General features: G+C 36.6%; 3 protein-coding genes and 1 non-coding gene across 4 annotated transcripts; all 4 read left to right on the top strand.

Annotated features, from left to right (window-relative positions):
- The first annotated feature begins 261 nt into the window (after positions 1-261).
- Positions 262-11,675, top strand: LOC120177138 (autophagy-related protein 9). Its single transcript, XM_039183367.1, is given in 11 exon segments — positions 262-434; positions 812-873; positions 1,162-1,808; positions 1,929-1,984; positions 1,987-2,248; positions 2,952-3,174; positions 3,489-3,668; positions 3,760-3,966; positions 11,185-11,262; positions 11,354-11,424; positions 11,521-11,675. Coding segments are annotated over 9 exon segments (1,779 nt in total). The 5' UTR covers positions 262-434; positions 812-873; positions 1,162-1,227; the 3' UTR covers positions 11,642-11,675.
- Positions 11,676-11,803: 128 nt separating this feature from the next.
- TRNAK-CUU lies at positions 11,804-11,876 on the top strand. The gene has a single exon. It is a non-coding gene; the product is annotated as a tRNA-Lys (tRNA).
- A 541-nt stretch (positions 11,877-12,417) lies between these two features.
- On the top strand, positions 12,418-13,627 carry LOC120177221 (RING-H2 finger protein ATL1-like). Its single transcript, XM_039183444.1, has one exon. It carries the CDS (start codon positions 12,655-12,657, stop codon positions 13,348-13,350), a length of 696 nt encoding a protein of 231 aa, XP_039039375.1. The 5' UTR covers positions 12,418-12,654; the 3' UTR covers positions 13,351-13,627.
- A 3,846-nt stretch (positions 13,628-17,473) lies between these two features.
- Positions 17,474-19,471, top strand: LOC120177255 (hyoscyamine 6-dioxygenase-like). The gene is made up of 4 exons (XM_039183474.1): positions 17,474-17,706; positions 17,781-18,031; positions 18,808-19,129; positions 19,208-19,471. Exons 1-4 carry the CDS (start codon positions 17,515-17,517, stop codon positions 19,454-19,456), a joined length of 1,014 nt encoding a protein of 337 aa, XP_039039405.1. The 5' UTR covers positions 17,474-17,514; the 3' UTR covers positions 19,457-19,471.
- Positions 19,472-24,514: the final 5,043 nt, after the last annotated feature.

The following is a 24,514-nucleotide window of genomic DNA, read 5'->3' as shown; positions in this document are numbered from 1 at the left end:
ACTTTTATATTAAATTATTCAGACTGAATCAATAAGAGACAAACAAACAGCACCTTTCGCCTTCCTTACTTCGGCTGCGCAAACCAATACAATAAAAAGTATTACTCGCCTTCACGTCTCCTTCATTCAATTTTTAATTTTTAATTTTCAGAGAGGAGGAGGAGAGGAAGAGAAGCCCAAATAAACCCATTTCTTTTAACTTGTTAAATTGATTAACTTTGTAATTTTAGAAACGATTCACTAAAGGATTGAATCTTTTCTTTCTTATTTTCTTCCACGCAACAAACCATTCTCTTCACTTCCTTTCTTTCTTGAAGTTCTCCTTGTAGCGGTCAACCTTCTGCTGTATTGATTTCTTGTGGAGTAATAATTAGTGGGCGTTGGCCTCTTTTGTTCTTTCGGTGTTATTGGAGCTGCTCGTTGGTGGGTCGGAGGTGAATTCCGATACTTTTTGTTATTTTTTTCATGAACGGATAATCTTGCCATGGTTTGGTTTTGCCACTTTCTTTTTCTTCTGCAGAATTTATTTGGATATAATTTGGATAAATCTGTGTCTTTTAAGCAGTTTGTTTTTATTTTGTTTCATATTTGACTTAAAATTCGCCAAGATACCTTCTTTCTTAGCATGTATAGAACTTTATTTGCAAAGAATAAGCACAATTATTGCTAAAATTTCATCTCTGTTTGGTGTTTTATTACATAATTATTCACTTATGTTTTATGGTTTGTCTATAATGGTGTGCATTTAGTCGCTACTATTTGTGTTCAGGATCGAATTAAGTTTCTTCGATCAAATTGCTGCATCTCGTAGCTTGTTGCCAGCTGGTTCTTCTAAGGAAAGATCGTGGTTTTGCTCCAGCTTATGATTTGCAGGTATTTGAACTCAGTTAATTATTGTAAGGATTAGTAAAAATCTTTTGTAATGATTTGTTTCTTTCATTCTTGTTCTCTTGTCGTTTCAGTAGTTGAATTTTATGTTAGAATGATCTCCACTATGTTTTGTGTACTTCATAATGTTGTTTAGACCCTTCATTGTTCTGATGCATATAATAAGGGATTAATTTTCTGTTTTTCTTCTATTTACCCCCGCTCCCAGTGCATGTGAGCATTTGAATACATACCATGCAAAATGAATTTATCTGATTTTCTTCTCTTTGGAAGAATTTGCCATAAACACTTGGGTTTTGGGATGGACTGGTTGTTTTTCCCTGCCATCAAGATTTATAAATGATGTTCCGTCGGCAAAAGGCTGCAAACTCTATTGGCATATTTAAGTGGAAATGGGGCGGTGAATCGTCTTTGAGAACAGGCTTACTAGGTGATGCGCCTCCTGAAATTGAGTTATCTGGATATGGAAGAGTACCACCAAGTTCTGGTAGTGAGAGCCCTTCAGGGCTTCTTAATGGTGAGACTTTGAATGTGGAATCGATTGCTGACTTGGACTTGTTCTTTGAACGGCTCTATAGCTACTATTGTGAGAAAGGCCTTTGGTGCATCATTATAAAATGGATAGTTGAACTTCTGAGCCTAGGCTTTACCATATGTTTCTCTGGGTTTTTCTTATTGTTTGTTGATTGGAATGGTCTCCGAAATGCAAAGTGTGGTATGGATGCATTTGAATCTGGAAGTAAGCAATGTGATCTTTCTAAGGAAGCTCTTCATCAGCACCCATTAACCCCTTTAACACTTTCAAAAGCAATTATAGTTGGATATTTGGGGCTATTTTCCATCTACTGGATATTCTGTTTTTTTAGGTTTTTTGCACAATTAAAGGATACTCTTGGAATACGTCATTTCTATTATAATAGGTGAGCTTATATTTGATAAGTTACGAGATACACTGGAAGCTTTAAGTTAACATTCGTTACATTAGGAACTTCTTATAAATGTCTAATGACTAATTATATGATTGAAATTATATTTTGCAGTCTCCATGTTACTGACAATGAAATTCAAACCATGCCTTGGGCAAAAATCCTGGAAAGGGTGTCCTATTACAAATCTCACAGAAACTCTGTGTAGTCAAAGATCTTTCTGCTCATGATGTTGTTATGCGATTGATGCGGAAGGAGAACTACTTGATTGGAATGCTTAATAAAGGAGTGCTTGCATTTCCTCTCTCAACCTGGGTTCCGGGTGCTGGTCCAACTTTCAAACTTGGCCCTGATGGAATGCAACATCGTCTAATACTGACAAAGACACTAGAATGGACCTTAAATTGGTGTATACTGCAGAGCATGTTTGACCGGTATGTCTAATTTTCAATGAGCATTTTGACTTTCTTATTTATGTATGTACTTTCCCTTGCATTTGTTCCAACATGTATATTTAAGCGAAGTAATCTATGGAAATGTCTTGACTTCCTACTATCAGACTAATAATAAATTTACTTATTTTTTTAAAGCATAATATTTCATTTTCAAGAGTATTATACAATCCTTCTTTGCAAAGTGGCATAACAAAATGCAGTTTTGGTGTTGGTAGGGCTTTTTTTTTTGGGATAACTTTATGTAAATGGTCCGTGTCTATGTATCTTGACATTTTTGTGGTGAAGGAATGATGTACTTGTTCTTTGTATCATCTTGTTCTTGATTTCAGCACATAATAGCTGATTTGGTGCTTTAATTTTCAGAAACACTTATATTTTTTTTTCCTACAAAGTCTTTGACTTTGGTAGTGCTGGGTCTTTAATGGTGATATCGTTTCATAAGTAGCTAGAAGGAGTTGATTACAATAAATTTTCTTTTGCAAGAAACAAATTTACGAAGTACTTCAAAGTTAAAATATTATGCTGAAATTTACATTGGAAAAGTTTTTGAGTTTTTTTGTTAATAACTTTCTAGCCAAAAACAATGCTATTAGTTTTCCTTTTTTGAAGAAAAGAAAAAAAAACTACTGAACTTTTGGGGGTTATAACCAACTTCTTTTGGGAATGTATTTTTTTTTTACAGAAAGTTCTGTATTAGAGGGGACTTCATTTCTAATCCTAGAACATTGAAGAATAGGCTCATGGTTGTCGGGCTTGCTATGCTTCTTCTCTCCCCGTTCCTTGTTATATTCATGGTGGTTTATCTCTTCTTAAGACATGCTGAACAATTCTATAATCACCCAAGCACAGCTTCATCCCGGAGATGGTCAAATTTGGCAAAGTGGATGTTTAGGGAATTCAATGAGGTACCATCATCCCCTTTCTAAGGATTGATCCACTACCTAACCTCATAATTTTGCTATTATGAACTAGGACTCTTGAGCGGAATGTTAGTCATTTGTTTGAAGTTACATTCTTGTGTTTTTGTGAATGTTTTAATTTTTACAAATCCAATATACATGCGCATATATATATAAAGAAGAAAAATTCTCGTGGAACCTACTGTGAAAATAGATGACAACAAATTTTTCTTCAGTGGATATTTATACTTCTAGATTCTCTTGTTTTCACATACTGTAATACTGTCTCTTTGCATATGCTGTTGTCTTTTGACTTACAGGTTGACCATTTATTCAAGCATCGGATTAATAGCAGTGTAATGCATGCGTCTGAGTACCTAAAGCAATTCCCCTCACCAATTATTTCCATCATTGCAAAGTTTATCTCATTTGTATCTGGTGGCTTTGCTGCCGTCTTAATCATCATTGCCTTTCTGGAAGAATCTTTGTTAGAAGGCCATGTAATGTTTTTGAACTTCCATCTTTTCAGTCTTCTATTTTATATCTGTATTTTAATTCAGTTATTTATTTATTTTGTTTTTGATTGTATAGATATTTGGTCGGAACTTGTTTTGGTATGCTGCTGTTTTTGGAACCATAACAGCTATTAGCCGAGCTGCTGTTACAGATGAAATTTTGGTCCTTGATCCAGAAGGAGCAATGTCTATAGTGGTGCAACATACGCATTATATGCCAAAGAGATGGCGTGGTAAAGAAAATACTGAAACAGTCCGAATAGAGTTTGAAACTCTGTTTCAGGTATCAAGCTTGGTTCCTATCTTTGTTTTACCAGTAATCTAGGAGTTGCGTGCTTGTTCAATTGTAAAAATCTTAGACTATAAGATGTTTTGAGGGTCATATATAGGGGTGTAAACGACAGAGTGTTTGGTGAAATGTTCTTGAATCGTTCGTATAGCGTCGTTTATGTTTGTTTGTTAAGCTAAATGAACGAACATGAACAGAAAAATTTATGTTCATTTAATAAACGAATAAACACGAACAAAGGTGTGTTCAGTTCGTTTATGTTCACGAACAAGCTCGTTTATGAGTTTTTTTTTATGTTCATGAACAAACTCGTTTACCCGATTCTCCTTTTCCTTTATTTTTTTATATTTTAAATATTGGTGAGGATAAGAATTAAATAGAATACATGATAAAAGTTGTATTTTAAACTATCAATTTTAATGAGTTTAAGAACCAATGACTTAATTTTATCATTTTTTAGCTTGCAAATGAAATTAAAAATTGAATATAAACAATGATAAATGAACACTAAATGAACGCTAAACGAACATGTTCATGAACACATTCGTGAACATATAAATGAACACGTTCGTGGACATTAAATGAACGCTAAACGAACATGTTCATTGTCAAAAACTCGTTTTTCTCCCCCCAATTATATTACTTTATGTAGAAAAATACACAATTTAAATATACACATTGCTGCCTTATCTTAGGAAACTGCTAAGCTCGATAGTAATGATTCTAGGAGTAATTCTAATCCCTTAAATTTAGGGATCCTAACTAGTAGATATATTTACAAAGATCCTACATAATCTTCCTAATTTAGGAAGCTAATCTCAGGAAAGTCTGTTCACTTCAACATGTTTTGTTCTTTCATGTTGAATGAATGTGAGCAATATTAATTGTTGACTTCTTATCAAAATATAACTTCATTGGTCTGTCCATTTGACCTTCAAATCTTCTAAATGATCTTCAGCCATAGTAACTCACAAATTCCCTAAGCCATAGCTCAAAAACTCATCTTTGCACTTGATCTAGCCACACCATTTTGCTTTTTGCTCCTCCAAGTAACTAAATTTCCTCCAAAGAAAGTACAGTACTAGAGGTTGATCTTCTATCACCTATGGATCCAGATAGTCTGCATCAATGTATGCTTCTAGAGTCAAAATTCCCCTTCTTCTAAACAGAATTCCTTTGCCTAGTGTCCTTTTTAAATACTGCAAAATTTGACTCACAACCCTTAGATGTGATTCCTTAGGATTGTGCATGGATTGGCTAACAATTCCAATAACATATGCTATGTCTGGTCTAGTGTGTGACAAATAAATAAGTCTTCCCACAAGTCTTTGAAATGAACTATCAACTGCTGCATCATCATCATTTTTTGAATATCCAAGCTTATGATCAACCTCTATTGGTGTTTCTGGCTTACACCCTAGTTTTCCAGTCTCCTTCAACAAGTCCAGATTATACTTTTGTTGAGATATAAAAATCCCCTTCTGTGAATGTGCCACTTCAATTCCAAGGAAATATTTTAATATTCCAAGTTCCTTAACTTCAAACTCCTTTATCAGACACTTCTTTAAACTACCAATTCCTTCAAGATCATTTCCTGTGACAATTATGTCATCTACATATACCAAGAGTGCAGTCACTCCCCCTGAAGAAGAGTGTTTTACAAATAAAGTATGGTCACCTTGGCTTTGTTTAAATCCTTGTCTCAACATCACTTTAGCAAACCTTCCAAACCAAGCTCTAGGAGACTGCTTTAGTCTATATATAGTCTTTTTCAACTTGCAAACTGCTTGTTCAGTACTTGGTTAAAATCCAATCGGTATATACATGTACACTTCCTCTTCAAGGTCTTTATGTAAGAAGGCATTCTAAATGTTAAACTGCTGCAAATTTCATCCTTGAGTAGCTGCTAAGGACAATAGAACTCTTACTGTTTTCATCTTTACAAAAAGGGCAAAATTTTCAAGGTAATCTATTCCATAGGTTTGAGAATATCCCTTTGCCACAAACCTTTATTTGTACCTTTCTAAGGAGCCATCTGATTTATACTTAACTGTAAACACCCATCCACATCTCGTTGTTTTCTTCCCTTTTGATAGTTTCACTATGTCCCAGGTTTTATTCTTTTCCAGTGCTTCCATTTCATCTTTCATAGCCTTTTTCCAGTTTTCATTCTCTAATGCCTTGAAAATAGTCTTAGGAATAGTAATGGTGTTTAGGCTGGTAAGGAAAGCTTTGTGACTAAGAGATAGGTTTTTGTAAGTCGTGAACAAATAGGAAGGATGCTTAGTGGTACAAGTTCTTTTTCCTTTTCTAATAGCAATGGGAAATTCAAAATCAGAATTAGACATAGCATTTTCAGTAGTTTGATTAGGAAGAGTTTAAGAGTGTACCTCATATTGTACAGGAGTAGGAGAAGGGGATAATTGAATCTGCATAGGTGCCTTCTTCCTTGAATAGACCAGTAGAAGACGAGTAGTGTCCTGGATGGATGGTTGTGTTGTATTGGGTTCTGGTTGTGGAGAAGTTGAAGTAGTAGTTGGCTGAGCAAACTGTGTTCTCTATATTTGGTCAGTGTGTAGGGAAATCAATAAGGGGTTGAAGTAGGTAAAAATCAACATCCTTATCTTCCTTAAATGATATTCCCCTGAAGATAAGGAACAAAATAACTCTCTTTTTCAACAAAGGTAACATCAACAGAGGTGTAGTATTTTCTTGTAGGTGGGTGATAGCATTTGTAGCCTTTTGGAGTGGAGGAATAGCAAATAAATATACATTTTGGTGCCCTTGGATCAAGTTTTCCCCTTCCTTGAGAATGTATGAACAAAGCAACACACCCAAATATTATAAGTTTTAAGTTAAGAAATGGTCTAAAATTTGGATAGAATTTTGTGAGGACTTGAAGAGGACTTTTGGAGTGGAGGAATAGCAAATAAATATACATTTTGGTGCCCTTGGATCAAGTTTTCCCCTTCCCTGAGAATGTATAAACAAAAGCAACACACCCAAATATTCTAAGTTTTAAGTTAAGAAATGGTCTAAAATTTGGATAGAATTTTGTGAGGACTTGAAGAGGACTTTGGGATTCAAGGACTTTAGTGGGTGGTTTATTTATCATGTAGGTGGCAGTTAACACATTTTCTCCCCATTAATGTTTAGGGACTTTGTTTTGAAATAGAAGAGCTCTAGTGGCAAGGATCAGGGATTCAAATCATGGTCGCGGCCACGTTTTCGGTCGCGTTACGTTTATCACGGTCGCGGACGTAACAGATGCTATCGCGGTCATTGTTGGTATCGCGGACGTGAATTTTTTTATTTCGCACAACTTATTACAAAATATAATAAATTATAATTATAATTATAAAAAATCAATTTTAATGATTTTTAGAGTGTTTCTAACACTTATGAACTTCTAAAAACTTTTATTAATACATGAGCATAATTTTTACCATCATTAATTATTTTTATATTTATTTATAAATTTCTTAAAAATATTATACAAGAAACATAAAATTAAAATTAGAATTTATAAATAAAAAACAATTCATTATTTCTATTATCAATAATATAATACAAAATATAATAAACATTTACTAACAATGAAGAAAAGTAAATTTATTGCATAAATTAATAAATAATAAAAATAATTTAAGTGTATACAATTTAAATTCAACATTCAATCTCTTGAAATAAATCATAATCATTTAAAAAAATAACCCATAAAATTATCTATTATTATTCACTTTCCAAAACAACATATTAAAATTTAAAACTCACAAAACTAAAATAAACCTAACAAAAAAAACCCATAACATGTAACCCAAATCTTATTAATTTATTGAGATTTTTTTGGTCCAAACCCAAAAAATTAAAAGTAAAAAATATTTAAATCTAAAACATAAATAAAATAAATTATTAAATCCCCAAGCCTCTTTCTTCTCCTTCTATCTCTGCATGAGATAAGAGAGGCAGAGATACATAGCAAAATCAGAAAATTGGACTCCCATGTTTATTTTCGTTTGTGATTTTCATCAAAAAGCTTTATTTTTCTTGTAGATGTGTTGTTGAAAGCTTATCCTGTTTCTTTGTTGAAAAATCATCAATTGGAACATGCTGTTCACATGTTTTCCCCTCCTTGTTGTCCAAAAAAACAGGTATGGGTCTGGTCATTTTCCTTCTTTTTACTTTCTTCCAAGCTCTACTCTTCCCTCTAAAACTCATAAAATCTGTGGGTTTCAGTTGATTTGGTGTAACGAGAAATAACGGGAATAGCGGTCCGCTATCACCGTGATCCTCCGTTACCCGTTAAGTTGCGGCCTTAATCGGCCGATATCGGTGTGATTCCGCTTCACACCGCTATTTTGGACAATAGCGGTATCGGACGACGGCGCTATCACGAAATAGCGGTCGCTATCACGTTTGCGCTTCGCTATTTGATACCCTGGCAAGGATGTGGCCATTTTTCCTTTCAGCTACATCATTCTGCTATGGAGTGTTAACACAAGAGGATTCATGGATGATATCTTTCTCTAGAAAGTAAGAAGATAGGACTTGATTAAAGTTGCCCTTGGCATTGTCTGATTTGAATTTTTTTATTTCAGTCTCAAATTAGGTTTTAGTCATGGTGTAGAAAGTTTTAAAAGTAGGGGTAATATCTGACTTTTGTTTTAGGAGAAAGATCCAAATAACTCGAGTACAATCATCTATGAATGACACCAACCATTTAGCCCCAATTATATTAGGGATAGTGGAAGGCCTCCAAACATCGTTATGAATAAGAGTAAATGGGTTGGTAGTATTTTTATTGCTTGCTGGGAAAGAGGCATGTTTATGTTTTGCAAGTTCACACACTTCACAATGAAATTCTTCAGTGCTTAAGGAATTAAACAAAGAGGGAAATAGTCTTTAAAACTTTAAAAGGTGGATGACCAATGTGAAAATGGTTTAGCCAGATTTGGTCTTTATTGGCTGTAGATTCTGATAAGAAAGACAAAGGTTGGGTATCCAAGACTCTAACTGGTTCACTGGGTTCTTCAAGGTAGTATAGACTGTTTTCTTCCCTAGCATGCTCAATCATCCATTTCGTTTCTTACTCTTGAAAAATACATTGTGTAGGATAAAATAAAACATTGCAGTTAGTATCTTTGATAAATTTCTGGATAGATATGAGACTGGTAAACAATTTTGGTATATGTAGGACATTTAAAAAAAAGGCTTTTCACTTATGGCAATATCTCCTTGACCAACAACTATTATGATAGTGCCACTTGCAATTGTGATTTTCTTACTACTAGGACAGGGTGTGTAGGTAAGGAATTTGAGGGAAGAATTAGTCATATGGTCTGTGGCTCCCGAGTCAATTATCCAGAAATTTTGAGCAAGTATATGGGTGGATAGTTTCGAGACATTAGAATCCTGAGAAAAGGAAGAGGATTTACCTGAGAAGACCAAATTGCATGTACCTGTAAAGGAAGGTTTCTCCAAGGATTCCAGTAGACTCTTTAATTTTTCAACTTCTTCCCTGTTGAAATCAGCAGATTGTTCTTGAGCAGATTGTTCTTCAGCCTCCTTAACAAGTTGTTTAGTTGTATACGCTTTGCTCTATCCTCTTGATGAACCCCCTCTCTCTGTAAAATTCTTACTTGCTGATTGAGGCTTTCCATGTAACCTCTAACATTTATCTTTAGTGTGGTGTGGCTTCTTGCAATAAGTAAGGGGTCTTTGTTAACTGTTCTTGTTGCTTCTGGTCTACCTTTAAAAATTTGTTGTTCCAGGCGTGTTGGTTCCTCAATTACAGCCCTAGTGACTAAGGTTGAACTCTCTATTTGACTATTTTCAACTACTATCGCCCCATTTTTCCTTCTTCAGCCTGAATGATAACAATAGTCTCGTTCAGTGAAGGCAAACCTTCTTTATTTGGACTCTCATTGCATTAAACTCGATGCTCAGTCCAGTATGAAAATCATAAATCCTTTCTTTCTCAAGAAACCTTTTTAGGATTGCAGCATCTTCACTGCATTTCATTTGAATGCATTGATAATGATCGATTTCCTGCAAAAGATTTTGCAGTAGGTTAGAATATTCTGTAATTGACTTGCTTCTCTGTTTAGTAGATGAAACCTTGCTCTGGATTTCATATATCTAGACAGCATCTCGAACCTTTGAATAGGTTTGTTTCACAACCTCCCATATCTTTTTGGTTGTCCTAAGAAACATACATGTGTCACTAATCTCAGGCACCATTAATTCCACATGCAAGACATAACTAATGAGTCTTGCTCATCTCAAACTTCAAACCTAGGGTCTCCTTCTTTAGGGCCATTTCCTAAGAGATGACTGAGTTTACCTCTTCCATTTAGAAACTTTCGAACCAACTAGGACCAACAAAGATAGATTTTACCATTCAATCTATAGGCTGCTTGTTTATTTTGTAAGTCACTAATAGGATTGGGGTGACTTCCTTCACTCATTGTGCCTTTTTGAATGGTTTCAACTCTACAAGAATCAGCCTCATCACCCATATTTTTATTGGGCAGATACTTGGTTCTTTGAAGAGAGTTTAAAGGATACGTAGGATTCTTTAAGTTAGTATAACTGGACTCGAAAAGAAGAGCTGGAGAGGCTCTGATACCATGTCAAAACTGATTTATCTCTCCCTCAATTATATTACTTTTATAGAAAAATACACAATTTAAATATACACATTGCTACCTTATCTTTGGAAATTGCTAAGCTAGGTAAATAATTGGTTCTAGGAATAATTCTAATCCTTTAAAGTTTGGGGTCTTAACTAGTAGAATATATTTACAAAGATCATACATAATCTTCCTAATTTAGGCAGTTAATCTTTGACATTCATGAACACATAAACGAACACGTTCGCGAACATTAAATGAACATGTTCGCGAACATTAAATGAACATGTTCGCGAACATTAAATGAACATGTTCGTGAACAATAAATAAACGAACACAAACACCTTTAAAAATAAACAAACGAATACGAACACCTTCAAAAATAAATAAACAGCCTTGTTCGTTCAAACTCGATTTATTTACACTCCTAGCCGTATGAACAGTTGTATTTCTCATTGCTTTCCTTGGTGTTCAAAGCCCAGTTTAATTGCTGTGTTCCGTAGGTTATTATTTTTGTCTCTTTACTTCAGACTTTTTGAATTATTTTTATTCATCGTATTTTTTTAATGTTGTGATGCAGTATACTGGAATGATGTTGCTGGAGGAGATTGCCTCAATTTTCCTCACTCCATTCTTGCTTCTATTTGTTGTGCCAAAGGTTTTTCTTTTTTCCGGACATTATTTCTATCATTGTCTTGTGCCTGAAATCTTAATTTTTGAACTAAAATGTTGTTTGTTTATTTTTGCAGCGGGTGGATGACATCTTGCAGTTCATTGCTGATTTTACAGTGGATGTTGAAGGTGTTGGTCACGTTTGCAGGTAGAGATTCTTTTGGTATCAGTTCATTACTAGCTCATTCATGTCCAGTTAAATCGAGATAACGTGTCTAATAATTATTCCTTTCCTTGTTTGCAGTTTTAGTGTCTTTGATTTCCAAAAACATGGCAATAGTAATTATGGCTCTCCGCACAATGCACCTCGTGAACAGAGGAGCTCCCAGGGGAAAATGGAGAAATCATTCTTGAGGTATGATTAGGTTAATCAAATTTATATTCTTGCCTACACTTGCACATTTCTTTCTTGCTCTTTGCTTGGTGAATATAGTTTTGTAAATCCAAAATCACCTTAATTCAGTCACGTTCACCGTTTTTTTTTTTTTTTTAATTTCCATAGCTGTTTAGAATTTTCTCTTTTAATTGCCTGTCCAGCTTAGTTGGTAGAGCGCAAGGTTCTTAACCTTGTGGTCGTGGGATCAAGTCCCACGGTGGGCAATTCATAATTGCTGGAGGTCCCACGCTTTTTGTGTGATACTTTTCCTCTGATGAATGACATGTAAAAGGGGTTTCCAGTGCTCAGCTAGGTTTTATGTCAATGGAAGAAACACTGTATTCTTTGTTGTTTATAGATTCATGATGATAAGGTTGGTTCTTGAAAAGCCTCATCTCAATATTTTGGAACATTGCTATAATGATTCACTGTTAGCTTTGTGATGTGTGTATAAAACAAACAATTACAAGTTATTGATCATTTTAAAAATTCATTCAATTTCCACTTATTTTCTTTGTGCATATTTGTGATTTCTTCTTGAGCCAGAATAGGTAACTAACGTTGGCAATTTATGAAACGACAACGTTTCGGTATTTATAAGTTTTCATATTTTGACAATTATTTTTTATAATTTCTCACATCATGTTTTATATTTCCCCCGTCTCTTCACTCTTTAATTCTTTCTCAAGACAAGTGATATTCATCTTTCAAGTACATATTTTGCTTATGGCAGCAGACCGTAACCTTGGATTTCAATCTCTTTCACTCATCAGAGCTCAGCACAATCCAACATATCAGCCTCCTTTGCTTACTTCAGACCCTGCATTTCCAGTACTGGCCATTGTTGTGCTCAGCATCATGTGTACAGCTTTCTAGCTTGCTGGCTATTTTGTTTTTGTGAGCAAATGTTGCACTTCTGACTGGTACCAACTTAACCTGCTAAGCCAAATATCTTTGTTTCGACTGAGACAGGAGGAGGATACGTTCATTGCTTTCTCTCCGATGATGTGGAATTGTGGCCTCGATGAATCAGCCATTCAAGAGATACTGACTTTTTGGTTCGAAAGAGAAGGCAACGAGAGAAGCATCTACGGTTGTGTGGTTTGTCTGAATGAGTTTCAAGAGCATGACATTCTTAGAGTTCTTCCCAAATGCAACCATGCTTTTCACTTGGATTGCATCGATATATGGCTACAAAGCAACGAAAATTGTCCTCTTTGCAGAACGAGCATTTCGAGAAATTTGCAGTATCCGATCAATCATATCGTCGCTCCTAGCTCTTCACCTCAAGACTCAGAGCCATCCAGTTCCGATAGCTTGACCAGTAGGGACGAGGACTTCATAGTGATAGAATTCGGAGAAGGAGATGGAGATGCCCTATTGTCATATAGACAACAAGAAAGGGACAATTCAAGAGAATCATTGTCGTCATTGCGGTTGCAGCCTAGGGTTCAATCATCAAGAAAGCCGGAGCAGAAGCATAGGAACTTAAAATCAAGAAAACAGCATCAGCACCATCTCTCAATTATGGGAGACGAGTGCATTAACGTCAGACAGAAAGGTGATAACTTCTCAATCCAACCTACCAGGAGATCTTTCTCGTTAGATTCCGCCGTCGACCGGCAGCTTCAACAATCGGTTCAAGCCGTCGTTCAACAAAGCAGACATCCCGGAGGGAGTAATACCACCGAAAAATGAAGTAATAGAGCTCAGACATCTTTGTTTCCATTTTAACATGACAGGAGACGGAGAAACGTGGTACTTCTGCCTGAATTTTGATCTGTAATTAGAGATTGCTTAAGATTAGCTTTTTGTTGTTTTGCTTTCTTTAAGATGGATTTTTTTAGAGGCAAATGAGGAAAGCAAAAGAGCGTAGAGTGGCTTTTCAGTATGTTTTTACATAGAGAGAGAAATGGGAAATCATTGCTTAAGGCACTTTGTGGGGATCAGTTTGATTTCATTCCATTTTTGAGGACTCGCTCTTCATGAACGACAATGATTGCAAACAAGACATTCTAAGCTTTGAGTTGCAGAGAAAGACAAACTTATGTTAAGCGAAAAACTTATGTTAAACAAAATGAATGAAATCCGACAAAAATACAAAATACAAAAGAGTGACGAGTTATTGAGGGCATTTAAGAGTGAAATGTTAGAAATCAAACTTATTTATATGAAAGTTGAAGTCAAATATGTCGGCAAAGCTTGGAAGCAACAAGCAACATCTAGAATAGTTAAGAAAATTGTGTAGATAAAAAAATGTGATGAAATTGCAGCAGCAAAATGGTGATGTGGCATCAGCAAAGTAAATGCTTAATTATTAAGAGAAATGAGGAGGCAAAACAAAGTAAAAAAAGGCTCCTTCTTGAAGCTTAAATTAGTCGGTTTAATTAGCTTATAAATGTATGCAAAGTGGATGAGATGGAATATGAGTGAAAGCTTAGAAAAACTAGAGAAAATTTGAAAAGCTATGAGAGAGGGTAAAGCTTAGTAAAACTTAGAATAGCGAAGTTGTGTTTGTAAACTAGCCGCAGCTAGTGTTGTAGTATTGCAGTGTTGTAATATTGGGGTAATGTCGTTGTAACGTATTTGCCTATTATTAATAATATTTCGAGTTATATAAATTACTCAAGTGCCCACCTACGCTTCCATCAAGTGGTATCAGAGCTTAGTTCGAGTTTAACGTGGTGGAGAAGATGACCAATATGATTCAACCACAAATCCCAAGATTGACAAAGACGAATTATGACAATTGGAGCATTCAAATGAAGACGTTACTAGGCTCCCAAGATTGTTGGGATATCATCGAGGATGGTTACACCGAGCCTAAAAATGCAGCAGCAGAAGCAGCTCTGGCCAATGAAGACAAGAAGGTATTGAAGGAATCCCAGAAAAGAGATAAAAGAGAGGTGTTCTTTATTTTTCAAGGAGTAGACGAATCTACCTTTGAAAAAATTTCTGACGTGAAGACCGCAAAACAAGCATGAGAGATTTTGCAAAAATCTCTACAAGGTGTCGAAAAAGAAAAGAAGTAAACATAGTCGCAGCAGCGTGCACTTGCCAAGAATCCAGTCTCCCATAGCCGAAGCAAACATATTGATACAAAGTATCACTTTATACGAGAGCAGGTGAAGAATAAAATTGTGGAGTTAATTTACTGCAGAACTGAAGATCAACTAGAAGACATTTTCACAAAGCCATTGAGGGCAGATACATTCAACCGACTCAAAGAAAAGCTCGGAATGAAAAATCATATTTGAGGGGGAGCGTTAGAATTCAAATCTAATTTTACTACTTATGCTGGCAAGACATGGATAATTCTTGAACATTATGGAAATCAATGTTGGCAAAAGAAAAGAAATTAAAGAGGCAATAAGATGATATAGTTGCATGAAGTTTGAAATTGTCAAAGTTGGCAACACACTTGGCAAAAGGTGGCAAAAGCTAGAAGATTCTTGATTAGTGAAGCATGATCTTGAATTACTTAAGAACTAAGCATGGAAAATAAACATGTGACAATTGATGATGGAAGGAAATTTCATTAAGACAAGGAATTCCATGTGGCAATACAAGAAGATTTGGAAATGCCTAGATCTTTCATTAACGAGGTTTAATTACCCTTATAAATATATGCAATGTTTGAGATGTAATACAAGTGAGAAAAATGAAGGCTTAGAAAAGCCAAAATGAATAATAGCTTAGCAAAACTATTAGAGAGAGGGTAAAGCTTAGCAAAGCTATTAGTGAGAGGGTGAAGCTTAGCAAAGCTATTAGAGAGAGGGTAAAGCTTAGCAAAGCTATTAGAGAGAGGGTGAGGTTGTGTTTGTAAACTAGCCGCAACTAGTATTGTAGTGTTGTAATATTGAAATATTGGGGTAACGTTGTTGTAACGTATTTTACCTCATATCAATAATAGTTCGAGTTATATAAATTACTCGAGAGCCCACCTACGCTTCCAACAAGTGGCATCAGAGTTTGGTTCGAGTTTAACGTGGTGGAGAAGATGGCCAACATGATTCAACCACAAATCCCGAGATTGACAAAGACCAATTATGGCAATTGGAGCATTCAAATGAATGTGTTACTAGGCTCCCAAGATTGTTGGGATATCATCGAGGATTGTTACACCGAGCCTGAAAAAGCAGCAGCAGAAATAACCCTAGCTAATGAAGACAAGAAGGTATTGAAGGAATCCCGGAAAAGAGATAAAAGAGAGGTTTTCTTTATTTTTCAAGGAGTAGACGAATCTATCTTTGAAAAAATTTCTGATGCGAAGACCGTAAAACAAGCATGGGAGATTTTGTAAAAATCTCTACAATGTGCCGAAAAAGCAAAGAAGGGGTACGTTTACAAACTCTAAGAGTTGAGTTTGAGATGTTAAAAATGAAAAATACAGAAAACATCGATGATTATATTAGTTGTGTAAAAGCGGTCGTGAATGAAATGAAAAGAAATGGTGAATCACTTGACGATGTTAGAGTGATGGAAAAAAATTTACGGTCATTAACAAGAAAATTCGATTACGTGGTTGTGGCAATCGAAGAATCGAAATATTTATCCCAAATATCGATCGATGAGCTTGTGGGTTCACTTCAAGCCCATGAGCAGAAAATGAAACAAAATGAAGATTTTGAAAATTTGGAGCAAGCTCTACAAAGCAAGATGAATGTTAATGAAGGAGAAGCTAGCAACAGCTACACACGAGGAAATCGTGGTGGTTATCGTGGAAGATACAGAGAAGGATTCAGAGCCCGAGGTAGAGACAGATATCAACAAGGAAATAAATCTTAGGAAATGAAGAATCTATTGGCGATGAAAAGAGGAGAAAAAATTGGAATGGAAAATCAAGTTTGAGGGGAGTGTTAAAAATCAAACTTATTTATATGAAAGTTGAAGTCAAATATGTCGGCAAAGCTTGGAAGCAACAAGCAACATCTATAATAGTTAAGAAAATTATGGAGATAAAAAAAATGTGATGAAATTGCAGTAGCAAAATGGTGATGTGGCAGCAACAAAGTAAATGCTTAATTATTAAGAGAAATGAGGAGGCAAAACAAAGTAAAAAAAAGGCTGCAAGAAAGGAAGAAAGTGGCAGCTTCTTGAAGTTTAAATTAGTCGGTTTAATTAGCTTATAAATGTATGCAAAGTGAATGAGATGGAATATGAGTGAAAGCTTAGAAAAGCTAGAGAAAATTTGAGATAGCTTAGAAAAGCTATGAGAGATGGTAAAGCTTAGTAAAGCTTGGAATAGCGAAGTTGTGTTTGTAAACTAGTCGCAGCTAGTGCTGTAGTATTGCAGTGTTGTAATATTGGGGTAATGTAGTTGAAACGTATTTACCTATTATTAATAATATTTCGAGTTATATAAATTATTCGAGTGCTCACCTAAGCTTCCAACATGAAAAATTATCAGAGGCTATGTGATTAAGCATGAAGGAAATTGAGTTTTTTTTTTCTTTTTCTAAAGGTGATTTACAACTCTAAAGGTTAGAAAAAAAATTCTGCTTTTGCCAGTTTTTCACCCTAAAAGTTAGATGTTTGGGATTCCTTTTGAGTGTAGCACATCTTTAAACGTTTTCGAACGGTACCTTAGTTTACAAGTCATATATAGACACGTGAAAAACTCTATTTCTAACTAAAGTAGAATATAACTTGTTTGCAATACCCATAAATATTAACTGACATCATCTTAACGTAACAGGAAGGTAGAAAAAGAAAGTGAACTACATTGCTTTATAATTAGAAATTTTGATGATGCAAGTGCATACGTACGCCTGTAAAAAGGCTTTTTATTTCTTTATCAAGGATTTTAATTCACCCCCTTTTGCTTCTTGTACTCTAAGCCTCTACATTCAAATTGAAACTATGGAACTTCTTTCAAGCTGGTGTTCCGATGGATCCTTGCCGGAAAGTTACGTGATGCCACTGGAGATAAGACCCGGCGACCTCATTGTTCCGCTGGAAAAATCCATCCCGGTGATCGATCTTCAGCATAACGATCGAAACAATACCATTCAACAAATTCTGAAAGCCGGTGAAGAATTTGGATTTTTCCAGGTTCGAATAATTTCACGACAAAGCATATCATGGCTGCTTCATGCACTACTAATGCATATTTTAAAACACTACAGATAATCAACCATGGAGTTTCCGAGGATTTAATGGACGAAACGATGAATGTTGCAGAGGAATTCCATGCAATGCCAGGCGTGGATAAGGAAAGGGAATGCAGCAAGGACCCCAATGGGAGCTGCAAGCTGTACACAAGCAGCCACGTTTATCCCAGGGAGGATATTCACTTGTGGAGAGATGCCGTGATGCACCCTTGCCGTCCTTTGGATCAGCACATTCAGTTTTGGCCTGAAAACCCAACTAGATACAGGTAAATTATCACGTCATTCCCAATCAAACTTTATACATTACGTTATACCTACTCACAAAATCCTCCTACAACCTATTAAATCTCTACCAAGAAAATTCTTGGAAGACTCCACCCTCTCAAGAGAGTCTCCAAAAGTTCTATAGAGACATCACACCACTTTCGGAATCATGTTCCGCCGAGATCATTCTCTGTCGTTAACATGACATTTGACAGAGTCAATTCTGATAATTGACAGGTATATCTACTTGATTTAGCAGTCTATTAACAATACATGCATGATGACCTTCAGTCCAGTTGTTCTATAACCAAGATATAGAAGAAAACTCTCTCTTATATCAACTCCTTTATCTGTAACATCTATTTTCTCTCCCACGAGAACTTTCTCCTCTCCCATAGAGAATAGTCGATTTACTGCTGTTCTTACATCGGTTGTGGTTTTTTACTCAAAAAAGTAAATCGTCGACAACCAACGCAATTCACTTATTCCCATCAGCATATGACCTATCTCAAACTTTTCCAGTTTTTTTTTTTTTTTTTGGAATAAAAAACGATGTGAAAATCAAAAGAGAGTAGCAAATAGTAGTGTTCATTGCACTGTAACGTTGTCTCCTTCAAAGGCTTCTTCCAGCTCCAACGGTGGTTCATGGAGGAAGTGAATACCAGGAGAACGGTTCCATGCTAAACCATCAGCAACTTTATTGCAACTTTTTCCAGTTTTTAATGTGCACGAAATATTCCTCTTGACTGTTTGACAATATCATTCTTTTTCTGTTCAGAGAAGTAGTTGGGGCTTATTCAGTTGAGTTATGGAAACTGAGTTGTAGAATCTTGGAGCTTATATGCGAAGGATTAGGGCTTAACATTAATTATTTCAGCAGCAATGACCTCAGTCAAGTCCCCAAAATCCTGATTAACCACTACCCTCCATGCCCTGAACCCAGTTTAACTCTGGGATTATTCAAACACCGTGACCCTACCATTATCACCATTCTTCTTCAAGGCCACATAAATGGCCTCCAAGTCCTCAAAGACGGTCGGTGGATTGGCATCGAACCGCTTCCTCATGCTTTTGTGGTTAATATAGGCTTCCTTTTACAGGTACATCATCAAACCATTCGTCATAAATTTTCATTTTTTTCCCGATTTCTGAATACCTTTTTTTTTTTGGTTTTATAGGTTATTAGCAATGGGAAACTGAACGGAGCTGAACATCGAGTGGTGACGAATTCAAGAGATGCTCGGACGACTGTTTCTTTCTTCGTGTATCCGTGCGATGATAGCCTCATCGGACCGGCGAAAGCTTTGGTTAATGCAAGCAATCCTGCAATTTACAAGGCCTTCAAATTTTCTGACTTCATTAATGTTTCCATTCTCAACCATGACGATGGAGCTTTCAAGGAGCTTATATACGAGCCCACACCTTAATACTCTGTAGTTCTCCAAGGTTTTAGATTCGAATCAAATAGCAATGTTATGGGATGTAAAATGTTGAAGATTTCAATAAATAATTGTTGATAAATCGGGCAAAGTAAACGAAAGAACACAAGAATTTTAACGAGGTTCGGCAATGTGCTTACGTCCTCGGTGCCTAGGCGGCGCTAGAAAATTTTATTCAATTCTCATAGGTTTAGGTTACATCTCTATTTATAATAGAAAACCCTGGTACATAATTACAAAATTAACCCTGTACCGTACCGCGAGGGCTGCGCCCCGGCACCCCCAACCCACATAATCGTAACCCCCTCTACGAGACTTTCTTTGTAAGGACAGTTGATGTTCGCTGCGTTCACTTCGCTCACTCCGCTCCATCCCCTGTCCTCTTTACCGGTATATTTATGAGCATACCTTACAAATCTCCACCTTGGCGAATATCCTGCCCCTTAGGAAACATTCAATGTGGGTTGGGTTACCTTAGTTCTTTAACAACTTGAAACATTCAACAAGTCCAAGCAATGCTTGAACTTGTCTGTCGTAACTGGCTTGGTGAACATATCAACGGCATTCTCATCAGTGTGTACCTTCTGAAACAAAATCTCTTCAGATGCAACCAACTCTCTGATATTGTGAAAACGTAAATCAATGTGCTTAGTTCTAGCACGATATACCTGATTCTTAACTAAGTGAATAGCACTTTGATTGTCGCAAAGCAGCTGAACTCCACCTTGCTGAACACCCAACTCCTTCACTAAACCAGTGAGCCATAAAGCTTCTTTTGCAGCTTCAGCCGCTGCCATGTACTCAGCTTCAGTTGTAGATAGTGCTACTACAGATTGAACAGTAGACTTCCAACAAATAGGTCCTCCACCAAGAGTAAAAACATACCATGTCGTAGATCTTCTATTATCCAAGTCACCTGCATAGTCTGAATCCACATATCCTACAACCAAAGGATTTTTCTTTGACTACCAAAAACAATTCCATGTCCCACAGTACCCTTTAAGTATCGAAAGATCCACTTGACTGCTTCCCAATGTTGCTTACCAGGTTTAGACATGTACTTACAAACTTGACTAACAGCATGAGCTAAATCAGGACGAGTACATACCATTGAATACATCAAGCAGCCAACAGCATTAGAATACGCAACCTTTTCCATATCTTCAGCTTCCTTATCTGTCTTAGGGCACTGTTCTGATGAGAGCTTAAAGCGGTTCACCAATGGAGTGCTAACTGGTTTTGCGCTGCTCATCGCAAACCTTTCTAGCATTTTTTTCAACATAACCTCATTGAGATAGCCACAGTCTCCTTGAGTCTCTGTCCCTGCAAATTTTCATTCCAAGAATTTTCTTTGCAGCACCTAAATCTTTCATATCAAATTCCTGACTCAATAAAGTTTTCAAACTGATAACATCATCCATATTCTTCGCAACAATCAACATATCATCAACATACAGTAATAGAAAAATAAAAGAACCATCATCAAGGCTCTTAACATAGACACAACAATCATACTCACATCGGTTGTAGCCAATCTTGATCATATAGGAGTCAAACCGTTTATACCACTGTCTCGGAGACTGTTTCAACCCGTACAAAGATTTCTTCAATCTGCAAACTAAATGCTCGTTTCCAGGTTGAGTGAAACCTTCAGGTTGCCGCATGTAGATCTGCTCCTCTAAATCACCATGCAAAAAAGCAGTTTTAACATCCATCTGCTCTAAATGCAAATCCCAACTGGCCACCAATGCAAGTACTGCCCGGATTGAAGTGTGCCTGACCACAGGAGAAAAAATTTCATCATAATCAACTCCTTTCTGCTGTGAAAAACCCTTTGCTACCAAACGAGCCTTGAACTTGAACTTCTCCCCCTCCTTTTCTGTTACTGCTGGTTTCTTCTTATAAACCCATTTGCAACCAATCGGCTCTTTACCCTCAGGAAGGCGAACCAACTCCCATGTACGATTGTGATTCAAAGACTTCATCTCCTCAACCATGGCTGCCATCCACTTGTCGTTTTCCTGACTAGTAACAGCATCATGAAAATTAACCGGATCATCACTGCTAACAATAAGTGCAAAAGAGACCAAGTCTTCAAAACCCAATCTACTCAGAGGCTTTATATTCGTCCATATCACCCTATCTCTGGCGAGACTATAATCCTACAAATCATCCGTAGTGGAACCACCAGAATTCGGTTGAGAAGTTTCTGGTTTCTCAACTGGAAACTGCTCGAAATCCACCACTGTCGTGTCTTTCTTCTGTTGCAACATGGATTGTTCATCAAAAAAACATCTCTATGATCACAATTTTCTTCGCAACTGGATCCCAAAACTTGAATCCTTTGACACCTTTCTTGTAACCCAGAAAAATGCACTCCTTCGATTTTGCATCAAGTTTGGATCTCTCATCAGCAGGTACATGCACATAAGCAGGACAACCAAAAATCTGTAAGTTATCAAAACTAACATCATGACCAGTCCATACCTCTTCTGCAACTTTCCCAGCCAATGATGCCCTTGGCGATCTGTTGATAAGATAACACGCCATATTAACAGCCTCGGCCCAGAAGTGTTTGGGAAGCCTCGCATTCAACTGCAAACATCTGGCTCTTTCATTCAACGACCTGTTCATCCGTTCCGCAACACCATTCTGTTGTGGTGTCTTGCGCACAGTAAAATGTCTCTTAATCCCGTGCTCCTTACAGAAGTGTAAGAACTGTGAATCTGTGTACTCCGTACCATTGTCAGACTGCAAACACTTGATTTTTCGTCCTGTTTGGTTTTCTACCTCAGCTTTCCACAACTTGAACTTCTCAAAAACTTCAGATTTCTGTTTCAAAAAATACACCCAAACTTTCCGTGAAAAATCATCAATAAAAGTAACATAATACCTAGATCCACCCAAAGACGATGTCGTGGAAGGCCCCCATACATCATAATGCACATAATCAAGAATCCCTTGAGTTGTGTGCCTCGCAGTCTTGAAACGGACTTTAGTCTGTTTACCAAGAACACAATACTTGCAAAAATCGAGCTTACAGCTTTTGACACCATTCAACAGATTTCTTTTATGTAATTCTGTCATACCACGTTCACTAAGATGAGCAAGACGCATATGCCACAGTTTTGTAGTATCATCACAGGACTCAACAGAATGAACTCCACCTGCAACGGTACTCCCTAACAATCTATAAATATTTCCTGCAGTCATCTTTCCTTTCATCACAGTCAAAGCACCTTTAACAATTCGAATGGTTTCCCTATCCTCATCAGCCTTAGGGATAAAACCATTCTTGTGCAAAGTGCCCAAAGAAATCAAATTCTTCTTCAAATCTAGGATATGTCGAACACCACTCAACGTCCGAACAGAGCCATCATACATCTTAATTCTGACATCACCAATACCAACAATATTGCAACATCGATCATCACCCAAATAAACAGAACCAGAATTAACCGACCTATATGTCGAAAACCATTCCCTATTTGGCGTGATGTGATAAGAACATCCAGAATCAAGAATCCACGCATCCGTCACTTGAGTCGTTGAAATAGAAAGCATATCACCCTCACTGCAATCAAAATTGTCATCCTCGACCACGTTCACAGACTTGGATGAAACATCACGTTTCTCATCAGTCTGCTTTTTCAACTTCGGACAGTCTCGCTTCATATGTCCCGCCTCCTTGCACTTGTAACAGTGAATTGTCTTCTTATCCCTAGATTTGGATCTGGAATTCCGCTTGCCAGACCCTGCCTTCTCTGGCTTCCGTCCACGGTCTCGATTACCCTTGACATATAAGCTATCGGCTTGAGAGTTTTTCCCTGCATTCTGTTTCCGCTGGTTGTGAGCCAACAAGGCTGCAGTAATCTCCTCAACGTTGATAGTCTCTTTCCCATATGTAAGAGTAGTCACCATGTGTTCATAAGAGGGAGGCAACGAACACAACAAAATCATCGCTCTGTCTTCATCCTCAATTTTTACATCAAGCCGAGCCAAATCAGAAACGATTTGATTGAAGACATTCACGTGTTGCGCCAAATCATGATCGTCCTGCATCTTCAGCCCATACAGCCGCTGCTTTAGATACAGTTTTATCGTTAAGGATTTGGACATAAACTGACTTTCTAACTTCCTCCAAATTTCGCCTGGAGACGATAGATGCATGACGTGATACATAACCTCGTCCGCCAAGCATAATCGTATGGTTCCTGTCGCTCGTTGTTGCAATTCTTCCCAATCTTCCTCCTCCATCGACGCCGGCTTTGTAGGTCGCAAAGCCTTCAGGATCCCCTGCTGCGCCAACAGATCCTTCACCCTTGTTTGCCATAATCCGAAGTTACCCAGACCATCGAATTTCGTGACTTCGAATTTTGCTCCTGACATCTGATACCAATTGTTGATAAATCGGGCAAAGTAAACGAAAGAACACAAGAATTTTAACGAGGTTCGGCAATGTGCTTACGTCCTCAGTGCCTAGGCGACGCTATAAAATTTTATTCAATTCTCATAGGTTTAGGTTACATCTCTATTTATAATAGAAAACCCTGGTACATAATTACAAAATTAACCCTGTACCGTACCGCGAGGGCTGCACCCCCACACCCCCAACCCACATAATCATAACCCCCTCTACGAGACTTTCTTCTTTACCGGTATATTTATGAGCCATACCTTACAATAATAATGTTATAGGATACAAGAAGACTAATTATCTTGTAACCCAATGTCATGCATAAAAATGAATAAATAAAACTTTCGACAAAATCAAATGGAAACAAGTTTACTGCAAACTATACTATAATACTGAGTTTTTCACTCAATTATTTTTTGTGTTTAAATATGTTTGAATTCATTCACTTTTATATATAATAATAATACCAACGATTTAATCTTATCTATAATCAACTTTGAACTTTACTATATATAGGAAGGTATTTATATTTTATAAATTTATTTAAAATATTAAATTTAACAATATATGCGATAGAGTTTTGATCATCACCATTTCATGTATTGTTTGTTTGTATTAAGGAACATATA

The sequence above is a fragment of the Hibiscus syriacus genome, unplaced genomic scaffold (genome assembly GCF_006381635.1).
Source record: "Hibiscus syriacus cultivar Baekdansim isolate YM2019G1 unplaced genomic scaffold, ASM638163v2 tig00112285_pilon, whole genome shotgun sequence".
NCBI lineage: Eukaryota > Viridiplantae > Streptophyta > Magnoliopsida > Malvales > Malvaceae > Hibiscus > Hibiscus syriacus.
Note: the sequence above shows the minus strand (reverse complement) of the source record. Positions and strands in the feature narration are given on the sequence as shown.